Below are 17,442 nucleotides of genomic sequence, written 5' to 3' on the forward strand. Positions count from 1 at the left end.
TGGAAGAATGTGATCTGGTCCGATGAGACGAAAGTGGAACTTTTCGGCATTAACTCTGTACGTCGAGTATGGAGACGAGATGGCACAGCGCACGATCCCAAAAACACCCTCCCCACTGTAAAGTTTGGTGGTGGAAATGCCATGCTCTGGGGATGTTTCTCTTCAAATGGTATTGGGCCACTTCATATTATAGATGGAAAGATGAATGCAACCAAATATCGGGAAATTCTTGAAAATAATCTCTTGCCTGCTTCCAATGCGTTAGGTATGCGACAGGGATGGATCTTACAACAAGATAATCATCCCAAAAATATTGCTAAAATAACCCCCGATTGGTTCGTACAGAACAAAATAGATGTTCTTAAGTGGCCCAGTCAGTGTCCAGACTTAAATCCTATAGAAAATCTATGGAGAGAGCTCAAAATTATGGTCCACCAGCGAGATCCACGTAATATTCAGGATTTGAAGAAAGTGTGGGCCAAAACATCGCCTGAACTTTGTCACAAATTAGTTTCGTTGTATAGGAAACGTCTCGAAGCTGTAATAGCCAATAAGGGGTTTTCAACTAAATATTAGATGAAATTGTGTTAGTGTGTCCAATACTTTTTTTCCGGCTATTCTCGTTTTTATTATATAATTTTTGTTATGCATAAAAGGTTCCAATTTCTAAAGTTATTTGTTATTGTTAAATTAGTAACTATTTCTTGTTAAATTTTCGCATCGTTCGCTGCATAAAAGATGTGTTAAATAAAGAATAATGGGATGTGTCCAACACTTATTTTCCCCACTGTATATGGGTTAGTTAGGCACAATTTGTTCATTCAAACTCATTTCATAAAATAAACTGGACATTATGCATATATTTAATCATGGTTTCCGAAATTTATACTTTAAGATCAATAACACTCTACAAAAATGATATTGTTGTCTGTAATTTCTTTATTTATCGAGCTTTCGACAAACATTATTCATCTTTAGGATCAATCAGAAAAGCAAATTAAATACGAAAAGCACAAACAAACGGAATTTGTTTTTACCCTTGGACGGAAAATAAGATAAAAATAAAAATAAACCAACTAATTTCAAAAGGTGATCGCTAAATATATTTTGGTTCAAATCGGACTGAAACAACTTGAGTTTTCATTTTAACATTAAATTGCTACCAAAATTTTCAATACACACGCACACACACTTGTATATATATGCATATATGCATATGTGTGTGTGTGTATATATACATATATATATATATATATATATATATATATATATATATAAAGATAATTAAGCAAGTTCAAATATTTGTAAAATAAACTTATATTTTCAAAAGTGCTCAATATTAAATAGAGCTTCATAAATGCAGTTTATATAAACATGAAAACACTCCACGCAAATTAATTCATGTTTCTGTTAAGCACAGATTATCAAAGCTAAGGCGACAAGATTAAAGTATATATATATATATATATATATATATATATATATATATATATATATATATATATATGAATAACAAAAAAAACTTATAGCATATATATATGCATATATATGCACATATATACACACACATATTTATACATACATATATATACACACATATGTATATATGTGCGTGTGTGTGTGTGTTTGTTAAAAGATATTCAACAACTATAATCATTCAATAAAAGGATCTATAAGAAAACATTAACAATGTAAAAAAAAAATCCGATTAGAAAATCAGAAAAATCTCTTTTAGTCTTTCTCGAAAATTACACAAAGCATAAAACGTGCGTAATAGAACAAAATAACATGACACAGCAATTAATGTCCTTTATTAACATAACCATTTTATACCATATTTTAATTTCAATAAATGCACGTATATATATATATATATATATATATATATATATATATATATATATATATATATATATATATATATATATATATATATACGAATAGAATATATGTGTACATACGAGTGTATATATATTTATTTCTCTATGTATAAGTTCAAATGTATTGATAACATGAAGTAAAAAAAAACAATATTTTTCAAATCCTCTCAATTCGTGAGTAGAACTTTTGTGTATAGAATTATGTAAATATAATGAGGAGACCTATGCGAATCGACATATGTTTCCCATTTTCACGCCTTGACGGAGCTCTAAAATTAATCTCTAACTCTAAATTAGAAAATGAAATTTAAAAAAAAATTGTTTTATGATTACGAGATTTATTTGGGAGCCCCGTCGAAACGTGCAAAGAGGAAACGTAGGTCGATTCGCATAGGCTCCTTACAATGTTATATATATATATATATATATATATATATATATATATATATATATATATATATATATATATATATGTATATGTGTGTGTGTGTGTGTGTGTGTGTGCGTGTGTGTGCGCAGTGGTGTGTATGTTCCCTGGTCTTTATTTAAAAGTTAATTTCTAAGCTCGTCTGTATTCTAAATCACTGTGAACTGCATTGTCGTAAATTGAAGTGTCGTAAACTGAAATGTCGCAAAATGAGGGGCGACTTCATCCTTTGCTTCTCTTCTTTCCATAGATCTTTATGTTGTCTTTCTAACTAATTAATATTCTTCACATTCTTCCTCCTCTGGGTAAATGTCAACGGTATCGAATCCAACCTCTTCGTAGTCCTTCTCGAGCGATGCCAGATCTTCCCTTGCTTCGGAAAATTCCCCTTCTTCCATTCCTTCTCCGACGTACCAATGAACAAATGCTCGCTTCGCATACATCAGATCGAATTTATAATCCAAACGTGCCCACGCTTCTGCAATGGCCGTGGTGTTGCTCAACATGCATACGGCTCGCTGGACTGGAGCCATATCTGCTCCAGGGACCATAGTGGGGGGCTGGTAATTAATCCCCACTTTATAACCAGTCGGGCACCAATCGACAAACTGGATGGATCGCTTCGTCTTAATAGTGGCAATAGCTGCGTTGACATCCTTGGGGACCACATCTCCACGGTATAGCATACAGCAAGCCATATATTTTCCATGTCGGGGATCGCACTTGACCATTTGGTTGGATGGCTCAAAGCAAGCGTTGGTAATCTCTGCAACAGTCATCTGTTCGTGGTTAGCCTTGTCGGCCGAGAGAATCGGAGCATAAGTTACCAACGGGAAATGGATCCTCGGGTAAGGGACAAGGTTGGTCTGGAACTCTGTCAGATCCACATTCAGGGCTCCATCGAACCGTAGAGAGGCGGTAATGGAGCTTACAACTTGGGCAATCAGCCTGTTTAGATTCTGGTAAGTCGGTCGCTCGATATCCAGGTTGCGTCTACATATGTCGTAGATGGCTTCGTTGTCAACCATAAAAGAGCAGTCCGAGTGTTCAAGAGTGGTGTGGGTTGTTAGGATAGAGTTATACGGTTCAACCACGGCCGTTGCTACCTGCGGGGCCGGGTAGATAGAAAACTCTAGCTTTGATTTTTTTCCATAATCGACGCTCAGCCGTTCCATCAGTAAAGAGGTGAAACCGCTACCGGTGCCGCCACCAAAACTGTGGAATATCAGGAAACCTTGTAAGCCATTGCACTGGTCAGTCAACTTCCGAACTCTGTCCAAAACCACATCGACAATTTCTTTGCCGATGGTATAGTGACCTCTAGCATAGTTGTTGGCAGCATCTTCTTTGCCAGTGATTAACTGTTCTGGATGGAATAATTGACGATATTCTCCTAAACGGATTTCATCTGAAATGTAAGAAAGAAAGAAAAAAATGAATATATATTTTGAATGTTATTATTAATATACTGAAGTGTTAATATGACTATGCACGTAAACTAGTGTTTAGTATATTAAGGTTGATGAATTAGCTAATATATATATATATATATATATATATATATATATATATATATATATATATATTTATATATATAGATATATTTATATATATATATATATATATATATATATATATATATATATAACTACTTCATTTACTCACATAAAATTAATATACCAAAGTATAAATTCATGCGTAAACTTTAAGTATTTACTTCAAAAGTGCTCAATACGTAGGTAGAGCTAGTTAGTTATTTATAAAATATATATGGCTATTAAGCTACACTGAATATTCCGCGTTTCATTCACTCTAGGATTCTTCAGCCTGAAGAATCCTAGAATAGAGCTTAATCGCCATATATATCTTATAAATTACTAAATATATATATATATATATATATATATATATATATATATGCCGATTTTCGTTCACACGCACACACACACACACGCACCCATATATATATATATATATATATATATATATATATATATATATATATATATATATATATGAATTTAGGAAAACTCATCCCCGGAAAACTCGTCTTCGGAAAACTCGACCCCGGAAAACTCGTCCCCTTTTTTTAGGTAGGAAAACTGGTACCTTATTGAATAAATATCGATTGAAAACACATTTTATGACCGTTCTTGAAGAAGATATTGTATTTAAAAGAGAATACACATCCCATAATATTTTAAAAAACATTTTTACTTGTTTACTGTTGTTTTAAAAAAATTAAAGTAATTTTTCGAAGTTTTCGTTTTCTACCGAGCTTTGAAAGTTTTTGGTCTTTCAACTTATTTTAAAGAGTTTATTTAGTTAATAAAAAATGTAATGTCGAGTGTTATTTATGAACAAAAAATGTCCGACATAATAGGATCACGTCTTAGTAGGATAATTGCTCAAAAACAGAAAATTAAAGAAAATATTAAGGTAGATATGGTTTAAAAGGAGAGCTCCTCACTCCAAAAGAAAACAAAAAAAATGTATATTTTTAGGTAATAATGCACACCCCATAATATTTTTAAAAATATTTTTACATGTTTATTGTTTAAAAAAAATTAAATTGATTTGTCTAAGTTTTCGTTTTCTACCTAGCTTTGTAAGTTTTTGGTGTTTACACTTATTTTAAAGAATTTATTTAATTAAAAAGAAATAACAAGTAACATCGCACTCGACATTACTTAGTAAATAATTTTTAACAAAAAATGTTCGAAAATTAAAGAAAATACTGAGGTAGATATAGTTTTAAAACGAGCCTCTCCTACCTCCAAAAGAAAATAAATTTGTATATTTTTAAATACTGCACAAGTGCCCCCGAAATTACTTTTAAACGATACCCTCCTCTCCCCATGTTAAGAATGGCTTTCGAAATAATAACGTTATTATTTCAGTGCGGTACCAAAATTACATAAGATCGTGTTTTCTTTTTTGTTATTTTTTAATAACACAAGAATTATTTAAACTGAATTAATTCTTCTAAATAAAATAATCGCTTTCTTTGAATACACGTGTTTTCTTTCTTTATTTTTGTTTTGTAATGACACAAAAAGTGTTAAAACTAGAGTATTTTTTAATAATTATTTGGTTTCGTTTTTCGTATCTTGACTCAGGGATCAAGTTTTTTTTTTAAGCAAGAGTTAAAAATAATTTTTTAAAATATTATGGGGATGCATAGTCTCTTTTAAAAACAATATCTCCTTCAAGAACGGTAATAAAATGTGTTTTCAATCGATATTTATTCAATAAGGGACCAGTTTTCCTACCTAGCAAAAAGGGGGGGATTTTTCCGGGTACGAGTTTTCCGGGTACGAGTTTTCCAGGTACGGGTTTTCCGGAGACGAGTTTTCCGGGAACCTACAAAAAATACGTGGTCGTCTAATTACTCTAATTGATTTTGATCAAAATTAGAATGAAAACTTCAGACAAATGGTTTAGTATCCTTACATGTTCATTTTCGTAAATGTTTAGTATCCTTACATATTAATTTTCGTAAATGGATGCAAATTGTTGTATTTGGGGAATAATTTTACCCATTTTTGAACGGAAATTCTCCTAATGGGATATACATACCAGCAAAAGTACCCGTCATTGACTGGGTTCAAAAACAGCCTACAGAAAATGGACTCTGATTTATGAAAGTATGATAGGTTATGAAAAGGAAGGGTTGTAAAGAGATAGCTTTGAACTTGGGGGGGGGGATCAAAACCAAAACAAAATATGATGAAAGTAAAAATAAAATAGATAAACCCCATAATTTATTATACCATACATGTTCACACTGAAACATTTATCACAATATTCTGTGGATCTATATAAAAAAACCTTGTTAAACTTTGTGACATATTTCCATTCTATGGGGTCAGGCGCGAACAAACACCCCATAATTTTATTATACCATATTTCTTCAAACTGAAACATAATTATCAAAGTATATTTACGCAGATAGATATGAAAAGTCCTTATTAAAGTTTGTGTCTATTTCCATTCTATGGAGGCTAGGTACGAACGCCGACCCCACAATTTTATTATACCATTCCTATTTAAGTTAAAACATACTTATCAAAGTATTATTATGTACATCTATATAATAAACACTTGTAAACGTTTTTTTTTTTAATTTTAAATTTTTTATTTCCATACTTTGTGGACCAGGCGCGTACGCAGACCCCACAATTTTAATGAACCACCGTTCTGCCAGATCAAACATACCTATTCCTGTGTCTCGATACATCTTCTATCATTATATATAATAAGTTTTTTAAAATAGTCAACCATATAGGAGCCTATTCGTGACCACACACACACACACACACACACACACACACACACACACATTCAGCTTTATATTATCTATATATATATATATAGTAATTTATAAAATATATATGGCGATTAAGCTACACTGAATATTCGGCGTTTCATCCACTATAGGATTCGTCAGATGGAATGCATGATTATATAATTATATATATATAATAAAATGAAATGCTGTTAAGAAAAGATGTGTGAAAAAAGATAAAGGAAAAAACAAATTAAACACCGGAAAAAGTGATAAAAAATTAAATCTTTACCGGTTTCATTTGTTGGAACAAATCGGGTAGAACTCTCATATATAGTGATTTTTTTAAGTGTTTAATTTGTTTTCCTTTTGTCTCTTTACTAACACACACAGTTTGCTCTTGATAAACAATAATGTGATACCACGCTTTGAATTCTAAGAAATCATTGTATCAATGCTGGATGACGTCATTATTCAAACCTGAGGCATAAAAATTACTCAGGCATATAGAAAGGATAGAGGAAGGAATATGCAGACACAAGTCATCAGTAATATTTAATGAAATACATTCATACTTCGGTTCATGAACTGGAACAATTCGGATTTCGAACAAAAGATTTAAAAAAAAAGTGGAAATACTTTAGTTTTCAAACAAAATTACAATTTCTGAACCACGCGGACAACAGCTGAAGCATAACAAGGCCGATTAACTGGTAAGAGCAAACAATATTGACTATAACACACACACACACACACACACACACACACACACACACACACACACACACATATATATATATATATATATATATATATATATATATATATATATATATATATATATAGAGAGAGAGAGAGAGAGAGAGAGAGAGAGGTGTTTGAAGACATAACATCTATAGCTTATGGTGGATTGCAATTTCTTACCTTCTTAAGAAAGCAAGGTGAGACGCTGCGAGTCACCATTAGCTTTCAACTAGGGTGGAAGGCAACTTTTGTATGGAGAATTAGCGCATAGTATTCTTTCAAGACCTAAGCAAGGGTTAGAAAAATTAACACAATCAACGTGAAAACTATTAGCATGATATTGGTTCTCATCTATCTCCCTCGGATTAGTTAACAAAAAGTATAGCTAATCTAAAGGTTGACTTCAATTGTGGATTGGGATTCAAAATGACTTGTTTCACTTTATCCTGTTAATAAATACCTCGTGTCTTTCAATCGTAGACGTGCCCCTTTTTTCCTGAGATTTTCGTGGATGTATCTGTTTTTGAGGAGAAATCGATTCTGAAACTTCTTGATTTTTTTTTCTCAGCAAATCTTTCTTGGAGTTCATATATTAAATCCATTGCTATTTCTGTGTCTCGTAAAGTCGATTCTCTTTACCATTCGAAATACTTTCTCACACCTCTGTCTGTATAAATCTACTATCAATCCATGTATTGAAGTATTGTTATCATATTTGGGCTGGTTAATCTGTCTCATTTGAAGGTTCTTGATAAATTGTAGAAAAGTATTTGTAATTTGATTGACCCCACTCTCTTTTCTACAACCTCTCGCTCACAGACGTAATGTTGCTAGTCTCAATCTTTTCTATAAATGCTATTATGGCATGTGTTCCTCAGAATTTTCTGATCTATTCCCTGTTTCCTTTGTTCTACCTCGTTTGATACGTTTATTTTTATCTAATCACTGTTTTATAATTATGACAATAGAATCTTCTTTTCATTGTTTTGACTCTCGAGTATATATCCAACACAGTTAAGAACCACATCGCTCTATATAAAAGCATATAAGATATCAACGAATACACAATCGCGAGTCAAAACAATGAAAAGAATATGCTGTTGTTCTAGCCCTACTCATAATACAGCTTCCTATTCCAGTAGTTTCTTTTCATGAACTACAGGTTTGTGGAACACTCTTCTTGCTGGCTGTTATCCTCTTGTCTTTGTGATAATCATAGTTTATTGTTCTTAGCTCCTTATATCAAATAGCTTCACGCCTTTTCTGTAGCGAATTCCATGAAAAAATTAACATAAGTGATTAGTGTGATGAAACACATCTATGATGTTGGAGACTTGAGATATGAGAACCAGTGAAGTCCAAGGATGGAGTACTGTTGCCACATCTGGACAGGAGCTGCTTGAAAAGACTTATCCTGCCTTGATAGAGTTCAAAATAGACTCCGTAGCCTAGTGGGGGATGCCATTTTCTCTTCCCTGCAACCTCTTTTCCACAGAAGAGACGTTGCGAGCCTATCTCTGCTTTATCGTTATTTTCATGGCAAGTGCTCGTCTGAGCCTCAATCTATGATCCCCTTGTCCTGACTTTCATGACTCTTTATCTGTGCCTAAACCTAAACGTAGATTCCATGAACAAAGCTTTTTTCTTAGAACTGCACGCTTGTGGAACTCTGTTCCGTTTTACTGCTTTCCAACTATCTACAACATGGTTGTCTTCAAGTCCAACATGAACAAATTCTTGATGAGCCATTCTCTTAAGTAATCCAATTTACCAAATTGCCACTACTAACGATGACTACTTTGGCCACTGTACACTCATTAACTCTTATCCTCGAATGGCCTCCGGGCCTTGGTATGTGGTGACTCCTTTATAAAAAAAAACAAAAAAACTAGAATACAATAATCTTGAAATGTGCTTTGCAGAAATGCTACATATAAATGTCCACGACACATTTCAATCTTACTATGTGTGTGTGTGTGTGTGATCAGTATAGGTGGTCTATTCCACCAGATATATACTAGCGACATTTACCCTAGGCAGGTTGAAATGGCTTTCTCTGAAGGAGCAACTGTCAAGAGAATATTAACTTCACAATCATTCGTTGACATTGATGCTGATGACACGGCCATCTATGGCAACACATCAAAGGCTGTAAATGACAAAGTTCTCTCTGATTCTCTCTCCTCTGATCTTGAGCGCATGGTACAATGGGGGAAGAGGTGGCTGGTTACTTTTAATGCATCTAAAACCAAGCTCCTATTTTTACATCATCAACGCTCTGATCCCCATCTGGCATCAATTGAAATGGATGACTCTCGTCTTGGGGAGGCTCCATGTTTTGACAAGCTTCTGGGTTTGACCTTTACTCCTGATCTGAAATGTACATCAAGTCTGTTGCCAAGGTCGCTGGGAAAATGGTGGGAGCCTTCTATCATTCCAGAAAATATCTCACTACTGATGCAATTCTCTATCTGTATAAAAGCCAAGTATGTCCAAAGATGGAGTACTGCTGCCACATCTGGGCAGAAGCTGCTAAAAACAGCCTATCCTACCTTGACAGAGTATAAAATAGACTTCGTGGTTTAGTGGGGGATGCCCTTTTCTCTTCCCTGCAACCTCTCTCCCGTAGAGGAGACATTGCGAGCCTGTCTTTGTTTTATCGTTATTTCCATGGCAAGTGCTCATCTGAGCTCCAATATCGGGTCCCCCCTCACCAATCTTTCACAATAAACACCTGTCTAGCTGAAACCACTGTCATTAATTTTCTCTACTCTTTATCTGTGCCTAAATCAAAGTGTAGATTCCATGAGCAAAGCTTCTTTCTTAGAAGTGCATGACTGAAACTCTCTTCCGTTTGCCTGTTTCCCACCAGACTACAACTTTGATGTCTTCAAGTCCAACATAAACAAATTCCTGATGAACCGCCCCCCCTTAAGTAAGACACTTTATCAAATCTCCAATACTAATGATTACTACGATACTATCCCATTGATTACTGTACATGCAATAACCCTTATCCCTGAGTGGCTTCTGGGCCTTGATAAGTGGTGACCTCCATGTAAAAAAAAAAAAAAAGATCACTAGTCGCATGTATATGCCAGTCAGAAATGGTGATGTTAGGTTTTTGCAGTTCTTGTAGGGAAGTGTCGACATCCTCCTACATACAGCGCCTGGTATTCCAAAATGGTCACTCATCTGGTACTGACCACAGTCAACGTTGCTTAACATTGATGATCTAATGAGTACTGGTGTATCAACGTGATTATGCCATCTCATGACAGAAACTAATTAAGCAAGAGATAAAGAAATGAGTAACTTACCAATAACAGTTGGTTCCAAATCGATGAAGACTGCTCGGGGCACATATCTATTATTTTCAGTCTCACAGAAGAATGTGTTGCATGAGGTGTCCTCATCTGTGGCATCCTTGGATTTATTGCCGTTAGGTTCAATCCCATGTTCAAGACAGTACAACTCCCAGCAGGAGTTGCCCATCTGCACACCAGCCTGCCCCACATGTATGCTGATACATTCTCTCTGTAAAGAGAAAAGAGAATATTAATAATAAATAGACAGTTTAACCCATTAAAAACGTACAAAAGTTATGGCCTATTGACTTAGAATAATTTCTTTATAAATAAATAAATAATAATAATAATGATGATGATGATGATGATGATGATGAACTGGCCCAAAAGGAATACAAAAACAGACACGACCAAGTGGGTAGGGCAGTACACTGGGAATTATGCAAACAACTGCATTTCGAACACACAGACAAGTGGTACAAACATAAGTCGGCAACAGTATTTGAAATTGAGAATCATAAAATCTTATGGGACATGAACATACAAATTGATAAACCCATTCAAGCAAGGAGACTTGATGTCGTAATAATTAACAAGAAAGAAAAATCCAGTCAAATCGTAGGCTTTGCTGTTTCAGCTAACCACAGGGGGGAATATTAAAGAAAAGGAGAAACGGAGCAAATATACAGTGCTATCCAGAGAGCTGAAAGGGATATGGAATCAAAATAATACCTATCATGGTAGGAGCACTAGGAACAATCCCGAAAAACTTTGAAAAAAGAATGTGAGAAATTGGAATCAAAGGAATGACTGGAAAAATATAATGAACAACAATAATGAAAACAGCTGAAATATTAAGGAAAACCCTGGAATGTGGAGACTAACACACATGAACCACAAGTGCAGACCAGACAAACTGCTGCAGAGACAAAACATGTAGCTGCATACCTATAAGTTTTCTAACCCCCCCCCATCCTCCCATTACCACATCACTGCCCTCGCCCACAAAAAAGAGTGAGATTGAATAGCCAAGTAGCCAAAGAAGAAAAAAAGACCGAGGAGTGAGCACTGACCAGACTGTATAAGTGTGAAGAGAACTGGGATGTTGGGGAGGCTTATTGCCACTCAAATTCCAGTAAAAACCAATGGCCACTGCTAACAAGAAATCAATGGAAAGCAGCTGTTGCGATAATGCAAATTTATTTGCAACTGTTATCGAAAGAGGTGGAGGCTACTGGAAATCTGGGGAGACTTGTTGTCACTCAGACTCCAGAAAACACCACAAGTTGTCCTCAAAGCGCAATCTTTGATAATGGATTGTGTGATTACTCCTAATGAGTAAATAATAATAATAATGAAAACAACTGAAATCTTAAATGTGAAAACCAACGCACATAAACTGTGAAACACTAACCAGTCACATGGACATTGCATTAGAAATAAAGGGGGAAAAATCGCATACACACTGAACAACATATACTCAAGAGACCTGAAACTGCAAAATAGTCTTGAATGATCAAGGAGGATGGTAAGAATGCAGAGGAAGATCATTAACCAGACTTACACTGAAAGAGTGCAGAGAATACTGGGAACTTAGGGAGGAATTTTGCTACTCACATCCCAGGAAAGACCACTGGCCATGCCAACGTGAAATCTATGATAATGCAAAATCATTTGCAATGTTTATGAAAAGAATTGTAGAGTGCTAGAAATCTGAGGAGATTTGTTGTCACTCAGATTCAGGGAGTATCACTGGTTATTATCGATTGAAGTCCTTAATAATGACCTGTGTGAGAACTAGTGAGTAAAAAAGAAATTATAATCCTTTGATCTAGGACTGTTTCCTGCTTCACTATACTTCAGATAATATTGATACGGCACTCTCTTTAGATTTTAGCATTCAAATACATGTATTCAGGGGCCGTAATATCCATCAGAAAGATTGTCTTAGTTTATCTAACTATACATTTGCATTGGCAACAGCATTTATAGTTTATCTATTGGACACCCTCTTTCACAGACTTACTTTACTGACAGGCCTCTTAGATTGTAAAAGTCAGCAAGCCTCACTTCTCGATCCATTCTTGACTACGCTGTCAAAGGCTTGCGTGATGGATGATCCTAGCTAACTTGTGAATGCTGATCACCTTGTGTTAATAGTGATATCACCTTAAACTATTGATTCAAAGCTGGAGTCATTGCTTAAAAATTTATGATGCCCCTGTATGTCCCATAACTTACCACAGTCCCTTACATCTCAGTGGTGATTGCCTTGTTTAGAGTGAAGCAAAGTAAACAAAAGAGAGCACCGTACAGATCTCCTCTGGAAGGGCATGAAGGGTACTAGAATCTTGGAGATACTTTTTCCTATTCAAATTTCAAAGAAAGGACAAGGTGCTTATCAGTGAGAAATCAATAGTAAAATTTGTTTCACTAATGCAAATGATTTGTAATGCTTATCGAGTGCCGTTGTTGGGTAGTGTTGTTGTCACTCAAACTCCAGAGAACATCGGTCCTGGATATGACCTTAAACTATATCTGATGGTAAGGCCCCAGCTTGCAGGCTTTGGGGAGTGTGGAGCCACCCTTTAATTGCCATTGCTCCCAGGTCCACTCTGACCCAGACTGGTAGTACCTGTTAGGGTCCCAACTAAGGGTAAAATAGAAACCGACTTAAAATAAAAATAAATATACTCTATTAAAAAATTGTTCTTCAAAATCACTGGATTCGGCATTAAATACCCTGAAAAGGGTTGATATGCCGTAAAACAAAAACAACCAACCAATCCAGCGAACATCATTTGTTACCAGTGAGCAATCATTGATAATGATTTATGTGAAAACTTCTAGTGAGTACATACATAAATATATAACAATAATAATAATAATAATAATAATAAAAATAAAATAATAATAACAACAATAATAATAATAATAATAATAATAAATAATAATAACGACAACAATAATAACAATAATAAAAATAAAAATAATATTAATAATAATAATAATAATAATAATAAATAATAATAATAACAACAACAATAATAATAATAATAATAATAATAATAATAATAATAATAATAATAATAATAGTAATAAATAATTTGGCTTGATAGTGGCAATAGTTTTGTTGACATCATTCGGTATCACATCCCCACAATATAGTATATATATATTCCATATTATCAGAAAACGATGAAAGAAGAAAATACATCTGAAAAGAAGAAAAGCTAACGAAGAAACACGGAGCACTAAAGCAATGCTCGCACAACAAGAGTACACGATGATATAGCAAGAATAAGAATAACTTTAGTAATCCTATTGGATGTGAAAGGCTAAACAAATGATATGCGCAATGAATCGACATGCACGATCAATGATCAAGAAAATAATCTTGTTGAATTTCATGATCCAGTGTGATGAATTAGATCATTGAAATCCAAGTTGTATACAGACAATGTTTGATTATAGATGTCACATGCTATGCGTGCAACCGGGTGCGTGCAAAAAGGAAAGCATTATTTTGATATGTGGTAATTAGAAAAAAAGTGAATATGATTCCCATTGCAGCGAGAATCACACTTGTAAGACGCAATCAATATAAAAAAACCAAAAAGCATAATCTCCTAAAAGAGCTTCGCCACATGATTGAGAATAGATGCAACGTAGTCTGGCTCCGCCATTAAATGGCGATTCCAGTGCTGAGTCAGATTTTAAGTCGTGACATGGGTGTAAAGTCACGGAATGAAATACATGTGTAGGTATAAAGATCAGAAGAAACGGGAGAAGACGCAGTTAGAAAAAGAAAAAGACATGTGGCGATTAGGAAGTTACGCTCAATAAGCACATAAATTTCTCCCTCTTATTCCGTCGAAAGCGAGCCGGCCAGCCTGGCAGCTGTCTGGTATCGTGTATGGAGAACCAAATGTGTTTGATGCCGTTTATTGAGAGGAAGTTGTTTTGGGTATCGTGTATTGAGAGCCAGCTGTGTCTGGTGCCGTGTATTGAGAGCCAGCTGTGTTTGGTGCTGTGCATTGAGCGGCCAGCTGTGTCTGGTGCTACGTATCCTGAGCCGGCCAATGTGGCAGTCAGTTAGAGAGAATAACAATGCCATCCGCCACCCGGCGATAATTTACTAAAAACTAGAAACACTGTGTATGTTTCTTAATGTCCTATAGGAGAATGTGTCTCCAAAAGCAATTCATATATCGGCACGACAAGGACTAGTATTATTCGCCGACTTACATATAACCTATCTTCTCCTAACAACTCCATTTACCAACACGACACCTGCAATGAATTCAGAAATATATTAATAAAATGGCAGTATTTTTACCGCTATTTTAGTGTTTCACATTATAACCTGCACCTCCCCATCATAGAAGCCCTACCCATTCGCATAAACAAACAAACCATCAATTAGGTTCGATATGAAGGAGGAGAGGGTACGCGAAAGTGCTTTTAAACGATTTTAGTTGACTTTTTAATTCATCACACACCTGAAGACGACTCATGGGAGTTCAAAACGTTCGCTGCAATGACGAATTTTTTTTACACTCGAACAAAACGTTCAAATATTGGTCCGCCAAATGGAAAACGGATCGCAAGAGAAAGAAACAGAAATTATCCCTGCTTTTTAACGATATATATATATATATATGTGTGTGTGTGTGTGTGTGTGTGTGTGTGTGTGTGACAATAAGACGGACGTCTGTAAAAAGCCTGAATGTCGAAAGGGAACCAGCAGAAGACAGAACAAAGAGAAAACCGTGGAAATAAATGTCTGAAAGGCAAGGATCGGATATTGAAAATATATGTACATGTCATTGCTATCCGCTGATGCCATATTATAAGACTAGGCTAGTGTTCAGCAGAGCTAGAGAAAAATTATGAATTATTAGTGGTCTTCCATAATTGGCGTGGGAATGAAGATGTCGCACTGTAATGGTTAGAAACACGGACTTGTTCAACTAGTATCGAGAATAATGCATCACTTTTATTAATATCATTGAGCAAGCATTGAAATACTTTCCATTCAGTTATAGATTGAATAAAGATTGCGAAAAAGTCATATGCTCAGCTGCCAAATCTAAACGAACTGAGCAGCGACTTGGTTCTTGAACAGATGCATGCTCTCTATCTCCAGCATCAATGGACCTGAGGTAATTTCGTCATCAGGCACCAGTTGAAATGAATGGCTCTAATCTTGAGGAAGCACCATGTTTTGACAAACTTTTGGGACTGCCATTCACTCCTTATCTGAAATGGAACACATGCGTCGAATCCATAAGAAAAATCGCCGGAAAAATGGTTGGATCATTCTACCGCTCTAGTAGATATCTCACTGCCGATGCAATCCTCTACCTGTATGATCCAAGTACGTCCTAAGATGGAGTACTGTTTCCACATCTGGAGATGAGCTGCTCAGAGCATCCTTTTCTACCCCAACAAAGTACAAAGCGAGAATGTGTCAAGTGCTCAAAGGTGAATTTGAAGATGTGCCAGGAAGATGAGTCAGAGTTTTTCAAATGACTGATTCCACAGGATGAAACCTGGGCCTATCACTATGATCCAGAAACCAAATCCCAGTCAATACATTGGAAGTACTTGGAGTCAACACCTTCAAAGAAAGCAAGGTTGCAGTCCTCCGCCAGCAAGATCGTGCTCACAGCCTTCTTGGACCAGGACGGTGTAATGATAACAGATTTCTTGGCAAAGAGTAGCACAATTACAAGAGCGTATTATGCTTTACTTTTGAGGAAATTAAGAGAAGCTATCGAAATCAAAAGACGAGGCAAGATCAACAAAGGCACCATCTGCCTGAAATACAACGGTCTAGTTTACAAAAGACGATATCAACAAAGACAACGCTCTAGTTTACAACACGCATGTCACATGATCAGAAATCCCTTATCCTCTACTCTCCTGAACTTGCATTCGCTGACTTTCGTCTCTTCCCAGTCACCGAAAAGAAGCCCTTTTGTCCATAACTTAAAATGTCTTAATTCCATAAATAACAGCATTTCAACTATAACCTAATATACAGCAATTAAGCGAAATTGAATCTAACTCGTCTATTATTGGCAATCTTAAAAATATCTGTTTTATAAATTTCTGCCGCTGTCGTCTGGCATTTTACCAATTGATTTGCTTGGCTGTTCGCAAATGACTCTACAGTCTAATACAATGATTCACGCTTAATTAAATTTCCTTTCTCTTTCCACGAGTTCATTACCTAACTAGATAAAGTACGGGCCTGCGCGGTTTGGTAGTTATAATGATAAATTCAATGATATTCCGAACAGTCTTTTCTCCGAATTTCAAGGTTTATCTGACTATCGGCTTGTTATTTGTATATTGTAACATCTACTTATCTCAAAAGAGGAGTGACCTATGTCATGATCTGCTGGACGTTAGCCAATCTCCATAGGGTTAGAGGGATAATTACGATCGCTTTTTTTAGTGTAACACCATCACCCACACCCACACATACACAATAACAAAAATATGGTTAAATTTCAAACCTGTCAGAAAACTCAAAGATATATACATATATATACGAGGGGCGTGCAATAATGAATGCCTCTGACCCACTTTCCATAGAAGTAGAGACATGAAACTTGGCACAGTTATTAGTCTTTCTCTACATAGGAACTACCCAGAGTTATGCATTTCTCCCATCGTTTGATGCAACTCTAGAGAAAGTTTTTGTAGAACACCCAAGGTTGGTCCTCTAACTACGACGTGACTTCAGAAATCAAGGCTGCATCATCTGGGAAACGCTTTCCTTTC

General features: G+C 35.4%; 1 protein-coding gene across 4 annotated transcripts in view; it reads right to left on the reverse strand.

Annotated features, from left to right (window-relative positions):
* Window positions 1–1,792: 1,792 nt before the first annotated feature.
* LOC145292535 (tubulin alpha chain-like) overlaps window positions 1,793–17,442 on the reverse strand; it is a 114,416-nt gene continuing 98,766 nt past the window's right edge. For 3 of the 4 annotated variants that reach the window (XM_080138822.1, XM_080138745.1, XM_080138786.1), the window contains 2 exons: window positions 10,660–10,876; window positions 2,361–3,715 (listed from right to left, as the gene is read on the reverse strand). In XM_080138822.1, coding sequence (XP_079994948.1) covers window positions 2,583–3,715; window positions 10,660–10,876 — 1,350 coding nt within the window. In that variant the 3' untranslated portion in view covers window positions 2,361–2,582. Of the gene's footprint in view, window positions 3,716–10,659; window positions 10,877–17,442 lie in introns of all 4 variants that reach the window. The other variant, XM_080138739.1, reaches the window with a different exon arrangement.

This window comes from Euprymna scolopes, chromosome 1 (assembly GCF_053919585.1).
Source record: "Euprymna scolopes isolate OS-2025 chromosome 1, ASM5391958v1, whole genome shotgun sequence".
Taxonomy (NCBI): domain Eukaryota; kingdom Metazoa; phylum Mollusca; class Cephalopoda; order Sepiida; family Sepiolidae; genus Euprymna; species Euprymna scolopes.